The sequence below is a fragment of the Eschrichtius robustus genome, chromosome 13 (assembly GCF_028021215.1).
Source record: "Eschrichtius robustus isolate mEscRob2 chromosome 13, mEscRob2.pri, whole genome shotgun sequence".
NCBI lineage: Eukaryota > Metazoa > Chordata > Mammalia > Artiodactyla > Eschrichtiidae > Eschrichtius > Eschrichtius robustus.
Window position 1 is genome coordinate 43,740,751 of NC_090836.1, and position 26,009 is coordinate 43,766,759.

Consider the following 26,009-nt stretch of genomic DNA (forward strand, 5'->3'; position numbering starts at 1 on the left):
GAGAGCTGCTTGTTACTGCTGTTGAGGCCTGTTCTGATGTTCATTTTGCAGGAGTAGCTGTGTTGCTTCAAACCAGTTAGATTTCTCAACCTGAGCTACAAACCAGGAAAGATAAATTGACTTTATTTATAATCTGGCATCAGCATGGTGGAAGGTCTTGATCCCAGTATGCCTGGCTGATTTCTCTGGACTTAGCACATAAGCAGGCTTTGTTCATTTGTTCAGGGGATTGCTGGGCGTTGGGAAAGGTGACAGGAGGTTCAGAGGCGCCTTTGGACATAGAGCAGAGTAAAATTCTGTGACAGCGGCTTCACCTGCTTCTCAAAATTTCTTAAGTGTCCGACTTCCGGTCTGGTAGCTGACCTTTCTGTACATTGGGTCCAGCTGTCTTTCCTTGTTCTGTAGTAAATCTATTAACTGCTTCTGCTCAGACACGTCCCATGGCTAGTTAGCGTTAGCCTCTTCTTCTCGCTGTCCAATTTGCCGCCACGTGGCTTCTGTGTCACACTCTGTTGTGTAGGAGTCATACGAAGGAGCTTTCTGCTCTGTTTCGGATTATTAGTTTTCTTGCTTATTCTGGTATGTGGTGTTGCGAACCAGTCGAGGAAGTAAGACAGTTTATCCTCACAACCAGAACAGTGGCATTCTCCATTCTGGCACGCCTCAGGTCAGAAATTCTACCAGCAACTTCTTACTTTTTTTGACCTGCGTTGCTTGTTGCTGGCGGAGCACTTTTGCTCGGCTGTGTTTACTAGTATGTGGAAGCCACTGCTGGCAAGACTATGAAGGTTGAGCTTAAGAAAAGCATTGATGGCGTCATTTCCATAAATTGGCATCAGTGTCTGCAAATATGGTCATTTGCAATTATCAACCCTAATGGAAGGAAGAAGAGTCTTGGCTGAGGCCTGTGTGTAATCCAGTAACCATTTACATTTAATATTGCTGAGTAATTGTGTGCCTAACTTCACTTACAGACATTAAGTTACATCGCCTTTCTTCTTCCTGTGCCTTCCTCTAATTTTCTCCTAACAATCTGGATGAGAATCTTAGAGAGTAAACTTTTTGGATGGCCATAGTGTTATTTAGTGATCATTTTTGCTTAATTAAGTTTTGTTCCTTTGAGACCCTGTGAAGTATAAGCGGCTGAATACCATTTCCAACTTAAGTCTCTGATTTTACCTTCTTGAAAGCTGAAAGAACTCCACAGAGGAGTTGATCTAAGCCTCAGACTTCAAAGCAAAACACTTGAAAATTTTTTTTTAGCTTTCTGGACTCATGTGTACAGATTTCTTCAGCAGTGGCATCTGGTTTATGGAGAAGAGATGTTGAACCAGCCGATTGTGAGTGTTCAGGTCAATCCCCAGAAAAGTGAGGAGTTCCATGTAGGGTTGGTGTATTATTTGAGCATCTCTGGTTGCAAGTAAAAAGATGCAGGAGTACTTCAAGGAAACTAAGGGCTGGAATGCTTTGGGGCTTCTGGAAGCCAGTGAAACCAGAATGCAGAGCCAGAAAGCCCCAGACACCAGGGAGTACCTTGTCTTCATCTTTCTCTTCTCCATGCTCCTATTTCCTTTTTCTATCCCTTAGCATGCTGTCTTGACTTCACAGACATATCCTAACATAATGATAGAATATGGCTACCATTTAGCTCCCAGATTTATATATTATCATTCCCACCACGTGAAAAGGCTACTGGACTGTCTCTTGTCCCATTCTATGTTCCTGGAGGACAGGATCTAGATTTAGGTCAGGTGTCCATCCTGACATCTAACTACTAAGAGAAGGTCACTTCCTACAAACAAGGCTGCCGGGAGCCCACCCTTATGGAACAGAAGAAAGTTTGAGCTCATAGCCTGGAATTTCCTGTTGTATGGGCTTGGAACTGTCCAAAGAGTTCCCAGCCCAGGAAAATCAGATTAGACTTATGCTAAAATTGTATGTTTTTAAAAATTAATTAATGTCACAAATACATTGGTTTGACTATTTTAAAGTTTTATCCTCTTGTTACTAATACAAATGACAGCTTACAGCTCATTTCTCAATTCATTAATATAGAAGTAGAAAGGGCCTTGAACTATCATCCAGTATTCACACAGGTGATTGTCTGAACCATTCAGGAGAGATGGCTATATAAGCTCTTCATAAAGAAGTCCGGGAAAAGAAACTTTACAGCCATTCTTCAGTGACCTATTCAACTACTCTTTTTTTTTTTAAATTTATTTTTTATTGATGTATAGTTGAATTACAATGTTGTCTTAATTACTGCTGTACAGAAAAGTAACTCAGTTATACATATATATACATTCTTTTGCATATTCTTTTCCATTATGGTTTATCAACTACTCTTTTTTAAAAATCACTCTTGGGCTTCCCTGGTGGCGCAGTGGTTGAGAATCTGCCTGCTAATGCAGGGGACACGGGTTCGAGCCCTGGTCTGGGAAGATCCCACATGCCGCGGAGCAACTAGGCCTGTGAGCCACAATTACTGAGCCTGCGCGTCTGGAGCCTGTGCTCCGCAACAAGAGAAGCCGCGATAGTGAGAGACCCGCGCACCGCGATGAAGAGTGGCCCCCACTTGCCGCAACTAGAGAAAGCCCTCGCACAGAAACGAAGACCCAACACAGCCATAAATAAATAAATAAATAAATAAATAATTTAAAAATCACTCTTTGACTTTGAAAGCAGAACTGTATAATTCTAGGAGCCTAGAATTGACTTATCGACCCAACATACACCTGCCTCAACCCAGCCAAATATAGTGAAGGACTTTTCTATTCCTTAGCAACTTATTGAAATGAGTTCCAGAACACTGGAACAATTGTTACTTCTTTATAGCTGCCTTTTATTCTGTACCACCAATACCTTCTTACCTAGCTGTGTGATTATGATACAATTTTCCAGGACTTAGGAATAAAAGATTGAAACTTCAACTACTTAATCACGAATAAGTAAATATCTCTGCCCTATTTTTAAAGACTTTTAGAGGGACCTCCCTGGCGGTCCAGTGGTTAAGACTCTGTGCTTCCACTGCAGGGGGCACGGGTTTGATCCCTGGTCGGGGAACTAAGATCCCACGTGCCACAAGGCACAGTTAAAAAGATTTTAAAAAGAAAAAAAAAAAACAAAACACTTTTAGAGACGATTCTTCAGCTTCTCCTCCACTGCCCACTGCCGGTGCTCCTGTGTTTATCCATGTTCTGTGTATGAGAAAATGAGACTGGGAGGTGAGCTTAAGTTTGTTCTGAAACACAGTGGGTCATAAATAGTGGCTGAGCCAGGATCAGAATTCCTGCTTTCTGATTCCTGCCTTGTGCTCTTTCTGAACAGCCCTGTGAGGAGACAAGGAATCAGGCCAGAAATGCCTTATTCCTGGAGCCCAGGCAAGCTCTTCCTAATCCCTTTGGTGGCCATAGTCTCCATGGAAGGCCCGCTCTGTGAGCAAACATAAGCCTTTGCACACTGCTGTGTCTCTACAGTCTAACTCTTGGCTCTTTTTTCTTTAATTTCCCTTACATCCCTTTCAGGATATCTGTGTGAGAGGAAAGAAAGCTTCTTATTCATTTACTCTTTCAATAAAGAACTTAAAAACATATTAAGTGTCTGCTTTGTGCCAGGGCTTGTGCTAGGCACAGCATCCATTACCACTATTGGACTCAACTTTGAAAATTCTAGGTAGTCACTTGCAAAATGCAGCAAAAGAAGAGTCACGTCCACACCACCCATTAGATCCCCATCATACGAGGTTAGCCATGCAGTGTCATTATCCCATTATCCTTTCTCTTTGAGGAGGGCAACATTTGTATCATAGTGATAGCTAACAAGTATTAAGTACCAGGCACTGTACTTGGTATTTAACATTCATTATCTTATTTAAACCTCACAACAACCCAGCGAGGTTGATATTTTAAATACCTTTTACAAATGAGTAAACTAAGGTTCAGACAAAAATGGTTAACATTTGATTCATTTATTGTGTGCCAGGTGCTGTGTTAAGTGTTTGTATGAATCATGCTTAATCCTCGCAACAGCCCTATGATATTCTACTCTAATTATCCCCATTTTAAAGATGAAAACACTGAGATCCAAGGAGGTTAGGTTTATTGGTCAGGTCTCATAAGTAAGTTGTATAACTTGATTAAGATTCGTAATTATCTCCCCAGACTCAGGATTAGAATTAGGATTAGGATTAGGATCAGAGCCAGGATTAGGATTTCTGTAGAATTTCAGTGTGATAGTCTTGTCTTCAGAAGTAGATTAGGGATAAGATCCCTCTCGAGGCCTGTGTGTCAAGGCTCTGTGTCTGCCTGCTGTCCGTCCTGGTGTTTTGGCACCCCGGGAGTGCTCAGTGCCTTCTTGGCCATGTCTTATGGTTAGCTGATGTGTGAGCATGCCCAGGAGAACCACATGGAGACTCAGTCTTGATCCAAACATCACGAACCCACAACCATACTTTTCTTTGCCTCCTATCACTGATCTCTCCCTGTGCAGTTAAGAAATCTGCCTGCAGATTCAAATTTGAACCAGTGGCTTGCGTTTAAACCGCCAATTCAAGTGGGTTATATGCTTTTTTAAACTTTTTAATCTAGGACAGAAAAAAGGTATAGTATATGTGACACAGAGAAGGTATATTTTTTAGTGGAAAGACAAACCATAAATACTGGATTGATAATGATCAACCTTTTCAATACACTGGCATTTCCAGAGCTCTTGGGAAAATATTATTGTACCTTCTCACTTATTATTGGCTTTTAAACTTACCTGTAGTTCTCTTTCCGAACTGGAAGCCTCCTCAATTCCTGATTTTCTGTTTATTTATTCAGCTAATATTTACTGAGTACCTTGTGGGCTAAGCCATGCAGATACACCTGTGAACAAGGCAGACATAATTAACTCTAACCATGATAAATGCTACAGAGGAAGTAAAAGGTGCTATTAAAATAGTAATAGTAGGGGAGGGAGAAGAGTTGTAAAGTCAGGGAAGACTTTCTGGGGGAATTGCTCTTTAAGCAGAGAGTGGAGGTTGAATAGGAAACAGGCAGGAGGGACAAGAGAAGGGAAGGAAGCATTCCAGGCAGAGGGTACAGCATGTGTGGCGACACTGAGGCAAGTAAGACCTTGACTCATCTGAGTCGCGGAGAAGGAGTCAGAGACAGGGAAGTACTTCCAGGAAGAAAAGAGCCACATGCTGGAGAAGGGACTTTCTTTTTCAAAAAATATTGACTTAAAAATTGATGCCCCTGGAAGAATTGATAATACCGCTGCCCCATTGTTATTCCCATGGTATAAATGGTGAAGTGGCTGTGCTTCATGGGTGGCCCTGTGGGACTAGGAGCCGTGGTGGAGTGGGGAGGCTGGGGGAGGTGGGGAGGGGCTGGGGGATGACTCTCACTCGGGGGGTTCTCTCCCCTCAGGCCTGAAGACCATCGTGGGCGCCCTAATTCAGTCCGTGAAGAAGCTGTCAGATGTGATGATCTTGACAGTGTTCTGCCTGAGTGTCTTTGCCTTGATCGGACTGCAGCTCTTCATGGGAAACCTGCGGAACAAGTGTGTGGTGTGGCCCATAAACTTCAACGAGAGCTATCTTGAAAACGGCACCAAGGGCTTTGACTGGGAAGAGTACATCAACAATAAAAGTAGGTGGCCCCGTCTCTGCAAGTGGGGGAAGAAAAAGTCTTGCAGAAAGGAAGGCCAGGGCTGCTGGAAGGAGCCTTGTGAACTTACTCCCTTCCCTTGAGGTCGGATTATGTTCAGAAGCTCTTAAATATCAACCCTCTCTCCCTCTCTCTCTTTTCTCTCCCTTTAAAAACAAAGATGAAACTTTAGATCTTTTTCACATGTACCCCTAAACTTTTGCTTTGAAAATCAGGCTTAGAAACTTGATAAAAATCCTCTTTTCCCTGAGATATTTAGACATTTAGTTTATAGAGTATACCTAGTAAGGTTTCTGAATACTACTTAGACCTTAGGAATCAATCTAGTCTAGGGAGTCCAGTAATCTCTAAGTAATCATTTGATCCTATTACAGTTAAGGAGTTTTAACAAGTTCATTTCAGGAACCAAGGCACTTGGGTCTTACCCTTAGGAATATTTGGTATAGTAGTACTTCTGTAAAACAATGGGGGAAAGTTAGCAGTATCACTGTTAGTCACTCCTGAGGAAATAAAGGCAGTTAGTACCTACAAGAAAGTGTTGCAAAGGGGATTTCAGGGACACGAAAGGGAAACGTACCTTCTGATTTAAAATAGGGCATGGTAACTAGCAATCAGTTTATCTCTGGTAGAGAGAAGTTGTAAGGATAGAAGAGTAAAGTGGTGTAAAGGGGTAAAGAACTCAGAAACCTCTTTTTTAGACCCTTTGATTCAAGTGCTAGAACGTGGCTTACAGATCTGAAGTACGAGTAGAAGTCAGGTGTCTGTGAAAAGAACATTGCACTAAAGGCTAAACATTGCACTAAAGCAGCACTTTTCATTGTTAAATATATATAGGAAAATAGTTAATGGTAAAGAATTCTTATCAGGTTTCACTGCTGTCAGAAAAGATTTATATGAGCTAAAATCAATAACTGTTTATTCTCTCATTCACTGAAATCTGCCTTATTCATTTCCTGCCTCTTTAAACTTTTCTAGCAAATTTTTACACAGTTCCTGGCATGCTGGAACCTTTACTCTGTGGGAACAGTTCTGATGCTGGGTAAGTAGCTCACCTAATTTTATTCTCCTCCCTTAAAATAATTTGTCAGACAAAAATGGACAATATGTTCTCTTTCTTTGTGCTCATACAGTGGATCCTTAGTGGACCCGACGTATTGGGTGACTCAGATCTTCTTTCTGTTTTGTATTTGTCCATCCAAAGTTGACATTTCACTAGTAGGTGAAGGTGTCCATAGTCCCAAGCCAAAATTAAAGATGTAAAAGGCTAAAGACAGAATCTATAACATCAGATATCTTGCCTGTCTCTTGAAGACTCTCCTCATTCTATCCTAACACAATTAATAAAATATTGAATAAGGACACTGTCTTCATGATAGGTTAGCACCCAAGGTTGACCCAGAATATGCCAGGCCTGACAACGTGGGGGAGGGAAAAGAGTTGCAATGTAATACCTTTTCCCCTTTTTATATTGTGGCAAAATACACGTAACATAAAATTTGGTCTCTTAACCATTTCTGCATGTACAGTTCGGTGGTATTAAGTATGCTAATGTTGTTATGCAACTGTCACCACCATCCATCTCCAGAACTCTTCATCTTCCTACAGTGAAACTCTGTACCCAATAACTCCCCATTCTCCCCTCCCCCCAGCCCCTGGTGACCACCATTCTACTTTCTGTCTCTATGATTTTGACCAGTCTAAGTACCTTACTTAAGTAGAATCATGCAGTAATTGTCTTTCTGCAACTGACTTATTTCACTTAGCATAATGTCCTCAAGGTTCATCCATGTTATAGTATATGTCAGAATTTCCTTCCTTTTTAAGGCTGAATAATATTCCATTGTATGTATATATCACATTTTGTTTATCCATTCATCTGTCAATAGACACTTGGGTTGTTTCCACATTTTAGCTACTGTGAATAATGCTGCTATGAACAAGAGTGTACAGGAACAAAGTTTAGTCCTGATTCTGCTACTTCTGGACTTTTGGCAAGCCATTTAACTTATGTGAGCCTCCGCTTCTTCATCTAAATACGGATTTAATCATGTTCTCACTTTCTCAAAGGGTTATGTAAGGATCCAATTAGATAACATACGTGAAAGTGCTTTGTAAACAGAGGACTATATAAATGTAGGGTGTAGTGTCATTATTTAGAGTATATTGGTAAATACAGGAATTGGTGTTTTAAGATGACATGACGACTAGAAGTTCATTTAATTTCTGTATTGAAGTAGATACTAGAAATTACACTGAAATAAATATCAGGCGAGTCTTAAAGCAGAAGAACTGTTATAATCAAGGTCACTGAAATCCCCATTATGACATGGTTGTCACAATGGGTGTTAAGAGAATCGAGATGATTAAGAGGAACTTCTAGCCATTTGTCATTTCGGATAGCAGCTAAGTTAAATTTGGTTGAATTGCACATTGATATGAATCTAGGACAGTGATTCTCAAATTTTGGCATGCATAAGAATCATCTGACACGCCCCTTAAAAATACAGATTCATGGATCCCATATCCAGAGCTTTTATTCCTAGGTCTTGGGTAGGACATAGGAATCAACATTTTTCAGGTGATTCTAATCCTAGACTGTCCCCATGACATCATTTTTTGAAAAATTGACCTTGCTACTTTGTTTCTTTCCTCTTTTTCTTTTTTTTAATTCCTGTTTGTTGGCCTGTAATAAATAACCATCTATATAGATGGTTATTTATTATCTCCAAGGTCATAGAGATGCCTTACAGCTGATGACTGGGTAGGATTACATTGAAAAGCCCTTTGTTTCCCTTTCTTTCCTCAGGCAATGCCCAGAGGGATACCAGTGTATGAAAGCAGGAAGGAACCCCAACTATGGTTACACAAGCTTTGACACTTTTAGCTGGGCCTTCTTGGCATTGTTTCGCCTTATGACCCAGGACTACTGGGAAAACTTGTATCAATTAGTAAGTAATACCTCTTTTTCGAGTGCTACCTCTTTTTCTTTGGTGATAGAATTTACTTGAGGATATGTGGGGTTGGGGACATTCTGTGTGAGAGACCTTTGGTGAAGACGTTATAGAGGATCTTAGGATGGTATTTCTCAGAGTCAGCTGGTTTACAAAAGTAAGTGAATTCTCCCAGCTCTTGGCTCTGTTCTTTAATGCTCATCATGTATAGCTGTAGAGGTTCACAGACTTGAGAGCCTCTTGCCTGGCCTGGGAATCTGCCTTCTCTACCTACATCCTATCATTTCACCAGACCATCTTCAGTATTTCTCCTTTTGGATTTTTGGGCTTAGGGCATCTTTTTAAGAAATATGAAACACATCGTGCAAGGCACTATGCTAGACATTATGAAGATGAGATTTTATCCACAGGGATCTTGGAGCCTAAATATGTCAGTGCTTTGAAATTTGTAACACATTTGTATTTGTTCAAGAATGTTGTGACAGATATTTTTAAAAAGGTCACTGCTATTCTGTTGGGCTGCTTTGGTGACTCTGGGCAAGTCACTTAATTTTGCTGGTTGTGGTGGAGAAGTTAGTCTAGGTGACTGCTGAGGGTCTTCCAGTTTAGAGATTCTCTGATGAGCCAGTGTTTTCCATTTGACTCTGGCATTTGGTAATGCAAGTTAGTTTGAGGATAAGAAATGTGTTCCCCTCAGGCATGAAGGAAGCTCTTTAAGGGAAGTTTCTTATTCATATCTCCTAGAATTCTTCCTTTCTGTTGTACAGCCTAGTATTCCCTCAGGATTGAATCTTTCCCATGAAATATTTGTGACTTATGCTAAGTTTCAATTTGTGGTTGAGAAGAACAAAAATGAAAACTAAGTAATAGTGGGTCCCGTGTACATAACCTAAAACACAATTGTTCTTTGATGTCTATTTGCTTGCTCAAGGAATACTCAATATTCCTTGAGTATTCCCCAAGGAATACTCTTGGGATCCTCCTTCCTGTTTTCTTTTCCCTCCACTATCCTTTATGTCATATCCCTCTTTAAAAACTCATCCTATTGCAAAAGGCTAAGGAAGGATGTCCCTCAAGATAGGGACTTCCTATGACTTGGACCTGATCCCAGAGATGGAATTTGTCTGTTAATGTTCTTTGAGGACCAGTAGATAAATGAGCTGAGGTCTTGTATTCATTTCTTCAGACTTGTTTTAGGCCAGCTGACAAAGTCAAATGTAATTCTTAGCCCAGAGCGATTTTTCCTTTAAAAAAAAAAGTAAACATTTTTCTACGAAAGCAGTATATTAAGAGTATTTGGAAGTGGAAGAGGACTTTTTTGTCATAATGAATGGGACGTACTACCAACATTTACTGTGGGTTGAGGGTAGGGGAGGCCATTTGGCCGTTGGGGATGCTAAGTGTTCTGCAGTGTGAAGAAGTACCACGTGGTGAAGTACTGTCCTGTTCAAAATGCAGTAGTGCCCCTGCAGAGGAACACCAGCCCATGAGTTGTTTTCAGCCTGATTCGTTTGATGCAGGCGACTCAGAAAGTGGTCTTTGTCTCTTTATCTTTACAGACCTTAAGAGCAGCTGGGAAAACGTACATGATCTTCTTCGTCTTGGTCATCTTTGTGGGTTCTTTCTATCTGGTGAACTTGATCTTGGCTGTGGTGGCCATGGCTTATGAAGAACAGAATCAGGCAACACTGGAGGAAGCAGAGCAGAAAGAGGCTGAATTCAAAGCAATGTTGGAGCAACTTAAGAAGCAACAGGAAGAGGCACAGGTTGGTGACCAATTCTTTGCTGTGGGCCTTCCTGCCGGATCACGGTGACTAAGGCCCCACCTGATTGCCATTCCAATTGATCTTTTTAGGCATCAGTCACTGTCAAATAGAAGTCATTGATCTGATTAAAGTAACCCAAGTAACAACTGCAGATGGTCAGTCCAATTATTCCATTTGTCTTAATGGCCAAATTGTTTGTGAATATGATCTTTTGTTGAATTTCTCAACTGTTCAGTGTACAACTGCTGTGCTGGCTGGGGAGAAAAAAAAGTGGCCAGAGCAATTTATATAATGCTTCATATAAGCATAGCCTTTTTGTTGAGAAAAACATTAGGATCTCCCTCAGAGATTCTCCGTGGTCATAACAAGTCTTGAAAAGAAGATACAGGTAAAATATTAAAGTAAAATTTGAAAAACAAACTTGTGATTCCACCAACACCCTAACACTTTACTTTTTAATCTTTATCCAAATATACATGTATTTTTACATTGTTGGGCCCATAATGTGTAGTATAGTTTCTTAGCATTGATTTTCAGAGTTGTCCAAAAAAAGGATCATTTGGTACCAAGGTGGCAGCCACGTTCTTGTATGAGATACTCAAGAGAATAAATCCCAGAGTTCTCACCATGCCACTCTGCTCTGATTATGCAAGGCTGTGTGCCACGGTACAAATTCAGCTAGGAAAAAGAGATACCAGGCCCCAGCCACAGTCTCCTCTGACGGGCTGGTTTTTCTTCCTCCTGTTTTCCCTTTTTCCCCTATCTATGGGAAAGGAAGTGATCTGTACTAATTGCTTGGCTTTGGGTGGCTCCAGTTAATTGCTTCCGACCTGCTCTGCTGCTGTGGCTCCTTTCGTAGGCGGCGGCGATGGCCACTTCAGCAGGAACTGTCTCAGAAGATGCCATAGAGGAAGAAGGTGAAGAAGGGGCAGGCTCTCCCCGGAGCTCATCTGAAATCTCTAAGCTCAGTTCCAAGAGTGCCAAAGAGAGACGTAACAGGAGAAAGAAGAGGAAACAAAAGGAGCTCTCTGAAGGGGAAGAGAAAGGGGATCCCGAGAAGGTGTTCAAGTCAGAGTCAGAAGATGGTATGAGGAGGAAGGGCTTTCGGCTACCAGACAACAGAATTGGGAGGAAATTTTCCATCATGAATCAGGTAAACTCTTTGCGCTGGGTCAAATAAGCCTAAGAAATTTTGGTTTTCCTAATCTCACTTGATTCTCATATTCCCCTTTGGGTTTACGTTTTCCAGCCCCATTCCTGCATTCTCAGGCCTACCTCTCCATACCTACACGTTGTTTGCCTTTTGGAGGAAGTGTTACTCGCGTATTGAGGCTGCCCTGTGCTCTAATCCTGCCCTCCCTTCTCTGCTCTAAAGCTAGCCCTAGGACGACAACCTGGGCACCTTTGGCAAACTTACTACAGCAGTAAAGTCTGTGTCACAACCAGCAAGCCTTATGTTCTAAAACATCATGAAGAACTTTTCTCCGCTTAGCATCTGAACTTCAGAATTTAGATCAAATACCTCTTTTTAAGAGTTTCATATAATTTTAGGTTAAAAAAAAAAGTCATGAAACTCTTTAGGTCACCTTATTTGAGTGTGGCAAGTTCTAGTAATTAATTATTCTAGATATATAGTGTCATGCTGATAAATTAGCCTATGATATGTTAAATGCCTTCAGTTTTACCCAACTTTTTTTTTTTTTTTTTAAATATCTTTATTGAAGTATCATTGCTTTACAATGGTGTGTTAGTTTCTGCTTTTTACCCAACTTTGATAAATCGGGAAACTAGGAGAAAGAGAAGGGAGAGGACTTACGGATAATTATTGAGCATTGTATTACTACAAATTTCATCACATAATAGGTATTTTTGGATTTCAGAGAACACCACCAAAATCCAATTCTTAAGCCATTTAATTCCCCACTTTTTTTTTTTTTTAATTTATTTTTGGCTGCATTGGGTCTTCGTTGCTGCGTGCAGGCTTTCTCTCGTTTTGGTGAGGGAGGCTACTCTTTGTTGCGGTGCGTGGGCTTCTCGTTGCGGTGCGTGGGCTTCTCATTCCGGTGGCTTCTCTTGTTGCAGAGCACAGGCTCTAGGCACGCGGGCTTCAGTAGTTGTGGCACACGGGCTCTAGAGCGCAGGCTCAGTAGTTGTGGCGCACGGGCTTAGTTGCTCTGCGGCATGTGGGATCTTCCCGGACCAGGGCTCGAACCCGTGTCCCCTGCATTGGCAGGCGGATTCTTAACCACTGCGCCTCCAGGGAAGCCCTAATTCCCCATTATAAAGAACGTTTTGTAAGGTATAGAATAGATTACAGTTCCTGGTTATGGCAGTGTATTCAGTGTCTTTTCTTGTTTCCCAGAGATGATTGATTGTGCCTCTCCCTTATATCTCTCACCTCCCAGTTCCGTCTTTTGCTAGTCCAGTTCATTTTATCACAGCAGAATCTCTCATGTCCATCCCCTTCTTTTTTTTAATTAATTAATTTATTTATTTATTTTTTTGGCTGTGTTGGGTCTTCGTTTCTGTGCGAGGGCTTTCTCTAGTTGTGGCAAGCGGGGGCCACTCTTCATCGCGGTGCGCCGGCCTCTCACTGTCACGGCCTCTCTTGTTGCGGAGCACAGGCTCCAGACGCGCAGGCTCAGTAATTGTGGCTCATGGGCCTAGTTGCTCCGCGGCTTGTGGGATCTTCCCAGACCAGAGCTCGAACCCGTGTCCCCTGCATTAGCAGGCAGATTCTCAACCACTGCGCCACCAGGGAAGCCCATCCCCTTCTTTTTATTCCTATTAATCCTACTTTAGTTCAGACTTTGTGTTACTTTGTTCTACTGCAGTTATCCATTGCAGCTTCATTCACGCTTGTCTGTCTCTGTCTCCTTTATGTTTTACATATTGTCAGCAGATCACTTCCTAAAACATATCTCTCATTATTCACCACCAAGCATTTATGGAGTGCCTACTGTGTGTCAAGGATTGTGCTAGGTCCTAGAGATTAAAAGGTGGTTAGAACACCATCCCTGCCCTAGGGAGCTTACAATGTAATGGGGCAACCAGATACATTAAAAAAATTATTTGTGTAATAGCATTGATGATATTATTCCATAACTGAGATACGCTGGGGTGTTTTGGAGGGCACAGATCTATCCCAACCTGGAGGTTCAGCAAAGATTTCTGGGGAAGATCAATGAAGGATAAACAGGAGTTAGTCAAGTAATGTACATGTGTGTTGGTGAGGGAGCAGTAAGACGGAAGAAAGGACATTCCAGGTTTGGAAGAAAAGTATGTTCCAGTTTGGGCATCCCAAGTTTGAATTGTTTGTTGGGAAACCAAGTAGACACATGGATAGTCAAATGATAGCTCAGGGAAGAGGTCCTGAGCTGAGAGGTGGGGATTGAAACCATGAGACTGGATGAGATGACTCGGAGACGTTGTGTCAGGTGGAAGAACAGTGAGCCACTGATGTTCACGGGCATCGGAGATGGAGCTCATGGAGGGAAACAAGTGAACGGTCGTTAGAGGTGCTAAGAGAACCGACAGTGCAGTGAGGGCTGGAGAGCACAAGGGTGGGAGAAGGCAGTGGAGTGATCGGTGGATTGAAACTTCACAGAGATGCTTGATGAGATCAGAACTGGAAATGTCCGTTGGATTCGGCAATAGAAGTCACTGAGAACTTGAAAGTTACATTTCAGTCCAGGGTAAGGGTGGATGCCATATTGAGTGGGAAGTAAAGACTTCTCACTCAAACTTCTTTAAAGAATGTGGGTGAAAATAAGCATTTTTATAATCTGTTGGAGAGGAAACCCAGAAGAAGGAGGGTTGGAAGTAAAAATGGAGTAGAATAGAAAAGAAAATAGAACACAGTCTTGGGAGATGTGAAAATAGGTGTAGCCTCTAACAGGAAAGGGGGTACCTTGTCCCCCCCAAAGACGCCAGCACAATAGAGGTGTGTGTGTGTGGATAAGTTTGTAGATGGGGAGTAGGAAGTGGAGAAAGATGACACCTGTCAGTCTCTAGTTTTCGATAATGTAGGAAATTAAAAATCTTATCGAAGGGATTGAGAGCTTGAGTTGGGAGGTTGAAGAAAACAGTGACAGTTTAGAGTAGTTATTAGGAAGAATGGGAGAGGGAACTCCCCTTTGGGGTGGAATTCATAGCACTCCCCCTCCCCGATGCAGACTCCCTTTTCAGTCTCCAGTCCCTGTGCTCCTTCAAGCACCCTATACTTACACCAGAGTGAACTACTAGATGCTTCTCATACACGATGCTTCTTTTCTACCCTCTGGTTTGCTCCAGAAACAGCCTCTCTAAGATGCCCTGTTTTTTCCATTTCTGAATTGTCCACATTGTATTTATTCTTCATATCCTTTTCTCAAGAAACCTTCCCTGACCCTCCTCTATCCCACCCCCAATTGGAAATTATCATTTCATCTTTCCATTATGTTTATACGTACCTCTTTGCATGTTGCTTTTTACTGTATGTGGTTTTATATTTACTAATGTTCATATCCTCTCCTCTCTCAGATAAAATCCTAAAGTCAAGGCCTGCTTCTATGCCCATTCAGATATTTGTTGGAAAAATGAATGAAGAACTTTTATAAGTCTGATTTAACCCCTTCTGGGACTTCTTTATGGCCTTTATGGAACCATCTCTGTCTCACCTTCACCTCACCTTTCTCCTAGTTCAGTCTCTTTTGGGGGAAAACTGTGATTGTAGCTTTGTTGTAATCCAACCCTTGTCTTGAGAGCCATCCTGAGCTAGTTAATAAATACCTTAGTACCATTAACACTTTGCTATTGAATGGGCTCTGATTAATCCATAGGCTTCAGCACAGAGTTGCACTGATTGCTCCCTAGCTCAAAAATAAAGCTGGGCTTCTGAGATGTCCTGCTTTGCATGAAAATGTTCACTTCCTCTAATTTCCCCATCTGAAAAAAACTGTGGATTCCTAGAGTCCGTGGCTGACTGCCAAGACTTGCTTAGAAGCCCCACACAGTAGTAATACTCTTTGTCCCAGGACTCTCCTGCAGTTTCTCTGATTTTATCTGGAGGAATGGTTGCAGAAACTGAGGCCTAGAGAGATTTACTAATTTATTTAAGGCTATATAGCTAGTAGGTGTTGCAGGCAGGATTTGAACCGGGGGCTTCTGGCTCTAAGCCTTGTACTGCAGTCTCTAGCCACCCCCTCCCCACTCACCTCCACACATACCTGGTCATCTGTTCTGTTGGCTTAACGGCGACTGGCTTCAGTTTTCCCACCGCACAGTTCAAGTGAATGTCGGTTTCCTGTATTTCATATCTGCTGAGATCCTCTCGAGACATCTGCCCAACCTGTCTCCTACCTGTTTCTCTGTAAAATTAACTGCTGTGTTTTTAGGGTTTAGGTGAAAACAGATATTAGGTTGAGTTCATTTTTGCAAAGTATTTTAATTATTCTGTTGCAGCAGTTCTCAAACTTTTTGGTCTTTATATCTTTAAGAATTACTGAGGACCCCAAAGAGCTTTTTTTAAATGTGCTTTCAATTTATTGTGTTAGAAATTATAATTAAGAAATTTTGAAATGTTTGTTTACTGATTTATTTAAAATAATAATGATAAACCCATTATATGTTTAACACAGATCATACATATTTTTGAAAAAATAAACTGTTTTCCAGATCAAAAAAAAAATTAGTGTAAAAAGTGGTACTGTTTACATCTTTGTGAATCTCTTTAATCTGTGGTTAATAGAAGACAGCTGGAATATACCTGTATTCAGTCTGTTGCGATGTATGTTTTTTTGGTTGAAGTATTTAAAGAAAATCTAGTTTCATACAGATGTAGTTGGAAAAGGGAGGAATACTTTAACAGCCTCTTTAGATAATTGTGAATATTCTTCTTCGATGCTTTTCCAAAACTGGATAATGGTAGATTTTTAAATGGTTAGTTGCAATGTGGAAGCTGAAACTGTATCAGTAACTTGGTACTCTGTTACATTAAAATCCTTTGCTGTATTTTGCACTATAGGTCTTTAACTCATGAATGACTTGTAGCATCTTACATTGACCATTTGGGAAATACTGGTTCACTGAGTTATGCAGATCTTCGAAGTACTGACACACAATATTAAAAAATCACATATATTATTATCTCTATCAAGCTCATAAGAAAAGTCTTTAAATTCTGTGAAACTGTCAGGCTCACAGAGTCTACTGTATGCCTGTGAGAAAACGAGAGTGATAAAGGCAGACATCATCTTAGTATTATTATGAAGTAGTTTTAATCTTGTGACACCCCCCCCCCCCAATAAAAGGGTCACAAGGATCCCAGGAGTTCCCAGACCACATTTTAAGAACCAACTGCTGTGTTGGAAAGAAAAAGTGAAGAAAAGGTGAAATATGGCATGGAAGTAGGACATTTAAATCATCAATTTATTACATTCTAAACATCCCAGTCATTGTTAAGCCTTATCCCAGTAAACAGCCGACATGGATGCCCTGAAATTCCCAATTAATTTTTCTGTGTAACGTGAGGGCTACTCCCTCAAACCAAGAACACCCCAGAGCTATTCTCCCAAGCAAACACCTAGATCTAAGGTGGTATTTTTAGTTAGCTGTGATGTGACTGCCTGAAAAGGACCAGAAGCTCCTGATTTGTTGACAGGAAAGATTTTGAAAACAGCACCTATCTCATAAACTAGCCTGGATCCCAGGAGTTAATAGAGCCATGGGTCCTGAGTCATAACTAAAACCCTCCAGTCCAGGAAAATTGAGACTGGGGGGCTGGGGGCTACCCTCAGGATATGTCTCCTTAGGGAATTGGCTAGATCAGGATTAGATACAAGAGGTACAAGGAGAAATGGGACAAGTTCATCTTTTCCCCTTCCACATTTATTGCAGTCAACTCTTTTGTCAAGAATGGAACGAAGAATTAAAGAATAATAGATAAACTGTCTCCTTTTAGTGTGTATTGTCTCAGGATCCTGATTCCTAAGTGTTCCTGGGTCACTGAATTGGTCATTATCTTTCTATCACTTCCTCTCACTTTCCTATCAGTTAAGAATAGTCAGGTATTATATACTATATGAGATCTAATATAGTATATAATATTTCCTCATGTAGTGCATAGTATTTCCTACTAGGCTGCAGGTTTCGAGAGGGCAGGGACCATGTTATATATCTTGTTCACCACTGTATCCACATCACTTAGCACACAACAGGTATTTAATGATCATTTGTCAAATAAAAATCAAACCTCTTTCCTAATATGTAGACCTAATATAGTAGGTAGGGTCAGCACCCAACATCGGCCTTGTGAAAATCACAGATTCAGTCCAGGGAAGCTTGCTGTGAGAAGGGAGGCAGTTTTTTATTTTCTGTATTTTATGGTGCTTTGACATGTTAGGAGCCTTACTGGCTGGGAGTAGCTGCCCCTCTTGGTGCTAGTTTAATTCCTAGAGAGAGCGAACAACTTGCCAGGAAGCGTGCCTTTCGTGTGCAGATTAACCAGTCCAAGACCCTTATCCCCAACCTCCTGTTACCTAATTCACACACCCAGCCAATATTTCCCATGCCCTAAATCACTCCAGAGCCAGGACCATTCCTATAGCCCAGAACCTGTTTGAAATTATTCAAACTATCCAATTTTAAACTTGTTCAAATGTGCCTGCTCTGCCTCACCCATCCCTTCCACAGCAAAGGCTCTGGGCCAGGCTTTTCCCCTCGCTCCTCCTGCCTCCTGACTGACCCTCGTACCCACCCCCACCCCCACCCCCCGTGAGGCCCTGTGTGGCCTGGCATGACATGATGCAGCATGCCATGCCCCCTTATTTTGGGAACTGTAAGTAATAAACTCTTCTTTCAAAGGCAGTTGTCCCTGTGTCTGTCACCTTACCATACCTGATTAAAACAAAATCATAGGTGAGACTTCCCTGGTGGTCCAGTGGGTGAGACTCCACGCTCCCAATGCAGGGGCCCTGGGTTCGATCCCTGATCGGGGAACCAGATCCCGCATGCATGCCACAACTAAGTCCACATGCCTCAACTAAGAAGCCTGCATGGCACAACTATGAGCCCCCATGCTGAAACTAAAAAAGATCCCGCATGCTGCAACTAAGACCCGGCACAGCCTAAATAAAGAAATACTAAAAAAAAAAAAAAAAAGAAAAGAAAGAAACCAAAACTCATAGGTACGTTCTAACACTTAACAAATCTTCTGGCCAGCCACATTGTTTAGAGAAGTGCTTCTCAAACTATCTGTAGCGAAGGACCAGTTTTTGTCTTTCCCATTTCTTCATGAATGATACTCTTGTAAAATATAATTGCAATAAACTTCTAGAAAAACTATCACATTCTTGGATGTTGTAAAAATGCCTACTTGCTATTAAAATTTCTAAATGCTTCTCTCAGGTTTTTACTGTCTCATTGCAAACCAGTAGCGGATTATATACTAGCATTGATCTGTGAATGGTTCAGGGGAATGAATCAGTGAGGGTGCCCAAACATATATGTGAAATGAGGAATAGCAAGCAATAAGCTGGAGGAGATACTGACCCCTCTACCAGCTCAACAGCATGGAGAAGGAACATGGCCATGTAGGTGCCCTTTTAATACACAGTGACACCCTCCACTCATAAATGAGACCCAGTGAACATTCTAGAATCTAACCTATGCAGTTCCTCCTCTCTGGTGCAGGGCTGAGGCAGAAGAGCAAAACAAGTCAGAGTGATCAGGAAAGGGGTCAGAGATGTTGCATACCTGAATCCTATTTTTTAGAGGCCTACATACAGCCTATAGTATGTATTTAACAATAACATTTATATAAAATGATCTGTGGTAAGTGGTTTTCTTGATGCAGTTTCCAGTAATCAAATTCATTTATTATCTCAGAGATTTGTGAGTTGCTTCAAGCCAAGGCAAGAAGAGACTACATAAGGGAAATACAGGTTAGAGAGTGAAGTATGATAAAACTAGAAATATCCAAAGAAAATGTACCCATCTGGGCATGGGGGCTTTGTACCTTATAGGAAGAGAATGGAACTGGGATCATTTTGAGTCTAGAACTAGAAGTGGAATTCTAGGTAACAAAAAGATACGGGCAGAAATATTAAAGAGGAGCCCTACAGCCATTCCAGGGTTATCATCAAAAGTATTATTTTAAAATGTTTATTTAGCACTTTTAATATGTATACTATATTGGCAGAGTCCTAGCCCACAAAGAACTTTCACAGTGGAATCAGTTTACCAGAAGGGTAAGGCCTAAACTCTAAGGCAAAAGTCTTGTATAGCTAAAAGTTACTTTGAAATTCCTTCAAAGTCATAACTGGGCAAACTAAGTATCTCAGGGTAGCAAGGAGGATTGTCTGAGGTCAGTTGTCTGTCAGGTTTTGTTCTCTTAGAGCAGAGGTCCTCAAACTGGGATTGCATCCCCTGAGGGCACTTGAAGACTTTCTAAGCACAGTTTTAAGGAACCTGATTTCCAGATCTTTAAGTTACATTTTCCTATGCCTAGGGGAGGCCTGTGGTCCAAAGTCACACCAGTTCTTTTCCACTTTTCTTTTCACAGTCAGCCTTCTCCCACTTTCCAAAAGGAAGGCATACCTCTCTCTCATCCCAAATCCTAAGTAGTGTATTGCCCTAAGATATAAAAATCTTTGGAGGTGCGAAACAAAGGGACAGTTGAAAATATTAGGGTCTAAAAAGTTTTCTTTAATCTAGGAAACAAATCCATTGTAAGGCTTTCTGAATTTACCTATCTCTTACATACTTCTAATAAGAGTGAAATATAGAGTTATAATCAGGGGCATTGGGATGTTTTAAGTTAAGGAGCAAGATGGATGTCACTGGGATACATATTAATACATTTATTAAAAATGAAAAATGAAGTCATCCTTTTTCCGATGAAAATAAGTCTGATTTGGCCAGTTGCATTGACATTGGGGACTGGCTTTGCTAATTAGATCATATGGTGGGCATTTTTGTAAATTAAATGAGCTAAATCTGTGGCTTTAAAGTTTTGATGAAAATATCTTTAAAGCATGTGATAACATCATTTTATTAAAAAATTAATGTTGACAGTGATGTATGGAAATTGACAATATTTTGGTTATTCCAGCCTTTTCTGTTGGGTTTAATAAGGTTCCTTTAAAGTAAAAGAATAACCCCTGTAAGAGGTACCGATATAATTATTAGTTAATAATAAATAAAGCCTTTTTGATATCCTCAGAAATCAGGAAATAGAATACTTCTGTCAACTGGGTACAAATCCTTTGGCAAGTTGGGTGGTTTTCATTTCTTTGCTTTCAGCACAATTAAAAGAGGACTTGATTTAATTGTCAGCTGATAGATCATTAAGATAAATTTTGCTGATAGCTTACTATGCAATTTTGGCATATAACTTAGAAGGAGTTCAAAGAATTGAGTGACATTACTGTTTATAACAATATTCTTCTGTTCCAAGATACCATTTACATGAATAGGGTTTCTCAGCACTTAAAATCTAAATAATATTAGAAGGGGGAGAGGGGTTGCTGTTGAACCATGTCTGATTCTAATAATAAATAATACTATCTACAAATATTTAACCACCAAAACACCCATTGGGAAAACAAATGTCATCTCATTGAGATATATTTTAATAAAATTTTCTTTTTAAGCTTAGTAATTACTTATAAAATGTAGAGTATATTTGTGATCAATTGTATTAATGAGAATTGTAATAAAAACACAATTGAGGAGAATTTTAAAAATTTCTTGGAGACTCATGGTCACAGGAAAATTTTTTTTTAATTTTAAGTACAGTTTATTTATAATTTGTTGTTGCAGAAAAGTATTGAAAGGTGATCAATAAAACGCATTAAAGCATAAAGATATACATTAGCATAAAATTCTCTAGGGAAGATGGAATGGAAGTATGAGCTGAAGGAGAAAAAGATGAAAAATTTCTAAGTGATAAATACAAGTTTGACTTTAAAATGTCAATGCTGGGAATTATATAATTTACAAATACTTAAACTTCTCATGAAAAAAACGTTGACTTTAAAATGGAGGAGGAGGGGACAGATACCATTTTCAACTGAACTAAAAAACCACTGTTGGCATAGTTCTTAGCCTCTAGGGCGTGTGGTACCCACTGAGAGAGTGGCAAGTGATTGGGCACTTTTAAATTCTCCCCTTTTGCCAAGTGTGGCATAGAATCTAACTTGGTAGATGAAAGGCACACTCCACGTGAGCTCATAGTAATGAGAAATAGACACTGAATGTATTTCCTGGTGGATTCAGTACACAGAGCATGAGATAAAAGCATCCTTTCAATACATGGGTGAACAGTGAATAGAACTTGTGAATGGTTAACAGGTCAAAGACAGGTGTATCACAAGGTTATGGGGCAAGGAGAGGTGAGTAATGATGGGTGTTGAAAAGCAGTAGAAATTCAACATCCAGAAGTGCTTTCTGGAAACACCTGTGTTTACAGGAATGCAAGGATGGGGCCAGGCTGGGGAAGCTGACAGCCTTTGTTCAGCCTCTACGGGGTCCCCTTCCTGTCTCATGCCTCCCCCTCTGTCTTTCTCTCTTCCTGCCCCTACAGTCACTGCTCAGCATTCCGGGCTCCCCATTCCTGTCCCGCCACAACAGCAAAAGCAGCATCTTCAGCTTCAGGGGGCCCGGGCGGTTCCGGGACCCGGGCTCCGAGAACGAGTTTGCGGACGACGAGCACAGCACGGTGGAGGAGAGCGAGGGCCGCCGGGACTCGCTCTTCATCCCCATCCGAGCCCGCGAGCGCCGCAGCAGCTACAGCGGCTACAGCGGCTACAGCCAGGGCAGCCGCTCCTCGCGCATCTTCCCCAGCCTGCGGCGCAGCGTCAAGCGCAACAGCACGGTGGACTGCAACGGTGTGGTGTCCCTCATCGGCGGCCCCGGCTCCCACATCAGCGGGCGTCTCCTGCCAGAGGTGAAAATAGATAAGGCAGCTACTGATGACAGTGTAAGGAAGTAAAAAAGTAGACCGAGGCTAGGCATGGCATTCTCTCCCACTCCCTTCCTCTCTTCTCTCCCTGCTCTGTCCATTCCACCCGGTCTCTCGTCCACGCTCCATCCCAACTCTTGTCTCTACCCCCCACCACTTCTGTTTTCTCCCTCCTGGTTTGTTCCTATTTCTCTCTTCAGCCCTCCTCTTTTACTCACCCTGTTTTCCCTTTTACTTTATTCCTTGCTCCATTTTCCCCCATCTTCCTTTCTTGTTTCTGACTCTGGCCCTTTCCCCATCAACTCTTTCCTTTATTTTATCCCATTTTCTCTCTCTCCATCTCTGCATGTCTCTACCTGCTTGTCTATTTTCCTCCCCACACCTGCTTTGACTGAATGCCTCTGGCCAGCGGATCCTGCCCGGATGGAATGAGAAGGGCCTCTGCCGTCACCAATGACCAAGTCTGAGCGGGTTTGGAACTACCATTGCTTCTCTCCCCCTACGTCCTCCCTCCTCGTAGGGAAACAGCTTGGAATTTAAAGCTCTTATCTTCCTATTAAAAAAAAAAAAAAAAGTAACATAGCTTTGAATAATTTTCTTAGTCTCCTCTACAAGAGTGAGATGTGATTTTTCCTCTTTTTCCAAAGAAGAATGTGCATGGGTGATGCTGAGGGTAGGAAGTAGGCACTGGGAGAGCCAGGCAAGGAGAGGTTAAGGAAACCAGTGGGGAACTGGACCTAGACATTTAAAAGGGATTGAGATGGAAATAAATCAAAGGAGGGGAAGGTAGGTGGTCAGGGCAAGAACACATGGTATATGGGGGAGGAAGGAAAAGGGAAGTGAAAGATGAATTTTAAATGTAATCAAATGTCAGGCTCTGGAGGAGCTGTATATAATGGCTTCACAAAATCACTTGTCTAGGGGTTAGGATAATGGCTCGCCTCTTTGGGAAAAGCCATCTCTTAACATTTCTTTAGATTCTAAGCTGTTTATACCTTTTTTTCTAGTTTTAAATTCTTATAACCTTAATGATCCTAATCCTTTCTACCTCTAGTTCCTTAACTTTCCTCAGTCCCTCCTTAGCTGGTCTCAGCTTCTTGAGATAGCATGTCGGTCTGTTTTGTTCCAACAGTTCAGTTTCCTCTAGCACAGCATGAAGATAGCCAGCCCTTTAATTAGCATGGTGCACGTGTGGAGGAAAATTGGATAATCAAGGATGGAATTATTCGGAATGATCTGCTTTTGGCACTTTAGGACAGTTGTTGACTGTCCTAAATTCAAAAGACAGTTAGGATATTTGACGTCCTTTCTCTTCCTGCCTTTTCATTTAAAAGCAAAATATTTTCCCCCTTATGTTTGTATAGCTCTTTACAAGCTACAAATTACTTTTACATGCTTTATTTGTTTCGAATAAAAATTCCATAAGGCTGACAAAGTGGAGCTGATTATTCCTGTTTTTGAGATGGGGAAACAGGCTCAGTGAATCTGTACTCCTTGGGGTTACCCAGTTCATCACTGACAGACCTTTCAGAAACCTCAATCTTCTGTTTCTCAGTTAATTGTAATGTCTTCTCCACCTAGTCACATGGCCATTGCTCTTCTGGAGAACTGTCTGTTTCAGATCAAGCGTAATAGGAACAATAATAATAGCAAACAGTGGCTCCAAAGTCCCCCTCCAAGCTAGGTAGTTGGCCAAAATAAATGTTATGAATGACTGTCTTTACTTGAAATATAATTTTTTGGTCTTCACTAGTTCTATGTCTAGATGTAAATTTTTTGGCTCCATAATTAGACAGATAATTATATTCTCTAAAAAAACAAGACATGATCTCAATAGAGAATGAGGGGTGGATCAGCACGGACAGTACAGTGGGGATAATTCAAATGTTGAAAACCAAAGTAAATTTTGATATCCTAGCAGTTTTAAAAGATATTTAAGCGAAATAATATATCTTGCTTTTTCTTTGAAGAGAAGGTATTAGAAAAGGTGTCCAGGAAGAAGGAGCTTGAACTTCAGCTTAAAGGCAGATGAGCAGGTTTGCGGGTTTTGTTTTTGTTTTTTTAGCAGCTTGTGTTACGTTGTGTGGGAGACAAATCTGAGAGGCAGTTGAGCAGTTGGCTGTGGAATGTAAGGCTGTCTGCGCCGCCTTACATTGTGGCTGACAGAACGCTGCCTTCGGGGTTTTTGGGGGTCCTGCACACTCAACACCCTGTAAGCACTTAGGAGATGCTTTGCAGTGGCCCCAAGTGATGGTGGTGACAGACCTGAGGATTCCCAAGGCCAGGAGGTCAGATCCCAAAGTGGCAGGAAGATGAGGTAGGTAAGACTGTATCATTCCCAAGGGCTTCGTAACGAGGAAAAATTATTTTGTTAGAAGCCATAAAGAAGCACCTCCTAGTTGTTAATGGTGTGGGGAAATATCTAAGTTACATTAATAGGCCAAAAAGACAAAACAAAACAATGACAGAATGCATATAGTTTGTGTGGTATGATATCGTCTATATAAAGACAAACTGCATATAGAAAAAAGATGACTGACTAAAAGTTAACAGTAGCTGCCTTTGGAAGGGGAAATTATTAGTGACTTTTTTTTCCTTCCTTACACTTTTCTGTTCTTTCTAGTTTTCTACAATGGGCCTAATACTTATAGCTGCCATAGACTGAGTTCTGATGACACTACGCTAAGCACTTTATATGTATGATCTCATTTAATTCTTATAACTTCCCCATTCAGTAGGTGGTTTTATCCAATCAACAGATAGACTCAGAGACTTAGTGATTTGTGGAAATGGAACCAAGGTCTTCCTGATGCCAAGAGAACTTCCTGACTGCTTATTTGGGAAGTAGGAAAAGTCATTTATCTTAGAAGGAATTAATATATTCATAATGTTATATGCAGCCCGGGCCAAATGAGCAATTATTATACCTCTTTGGGCTAGAAGATAGTGATTCTCACTGTCAAAACGTTTTGGATGCGTCTGCAGCTACGGATTAACTTGTCCTCGCCTGAACCATCAGAGTGCTTCCAGTTACATACTCATGCTTTATGGACTGGTGTAGGAGCCGTTGATGGTCCATTAGCTGATCTCACACAACATTAATGCTTGGGCTATGCCACATCTGTATTTTTTTCTTTAGGCTCAAATTAAGAAATACAATATTTCCTATGAAAAAAAGACATCCAGACATCACCTCATTAGAATCTCATCAAAAACTATTTCACATCTTCATTAATTATTCAGTTGTGATTGAGTGGTGATAATTTTTTGATAGTTTGAGAACTTTTGCTTTTTGCTGAAGCAGAGGATAAGGGGACTTTTCCCATGTCTTCATCTCTGAGCTGGAAAATCATTGCTCTTCACTCGTAAAGGAAGCAGGTACCACTGACCATCCAAAAACACACATAACTCAGAAATCATGTTGTAAATGTAAAGCATTATCTCATTTCATGCTCACAGCTCCTGCCCTCTGAGTTAGATACTACTATTGTGTGCATTTTACGAGGAGGAAACCAAGGCTTAGAGAAATAAAGCAACTTGTCCAAGATTGCACAGTAAGCAGTAGAGTTAGGATTTGAATCCAGACAATCAAACTCCACAGCATTAACCACTAACCATTATGCTATGCTAACTACGAAGCCCGGGTTCTTTATTTACTCAAGTGATCCTGAAAAATGAGCATCTCTAAGCCCATTTCCTT

At 41.1% G+C, this 26,009-nt stretch overlaps 1 protein-coding gene across 5 annotated transcripts in view; it reads left to right on the plus strand.

The window, feature by feature from the left end:
* SCN8A (sodium voltage-gated channel alpha subunit 8) overlaps positions 1–26,009 on the plus strand; it is a 112,673-nt gene that overhangs the window by 34,106 nt on the left and 52,558 nt on the right. For 4 of the 5 annotated variants that reach the window (XM_068561848.1, XM_068561850.1, XM_068561847.1 and 1 more), the window contains exons 6-11: positions 5,412–5,633; positions 6,627–6,690; positions 8,458–8,599; positions 10,162–10,368; positions 11,228–11,521; positions 21,932–22,294. In XM_068561848.1, the coding sequence (XP_068417949.1) occupies positions 5,412–5,633; positions 6,627–6,690; positions 8,458–8,599; positions 10,162–10,368; positions 11,228–11,521; positions 21,932–22,294 (1,292 nt within the window). Of the gene's footprint in view, positions 1–5,411; positions 5,634–6,626; positions 6,691–8,457; positions 8,600–10,161; positions 10,369–11,227; positions 11,522–21,931; positions 22,328–26,009 lie in introns of all 5 variants that reach the window. The other variant, XM_068561845.1, reaches the window with a different exon arrangement.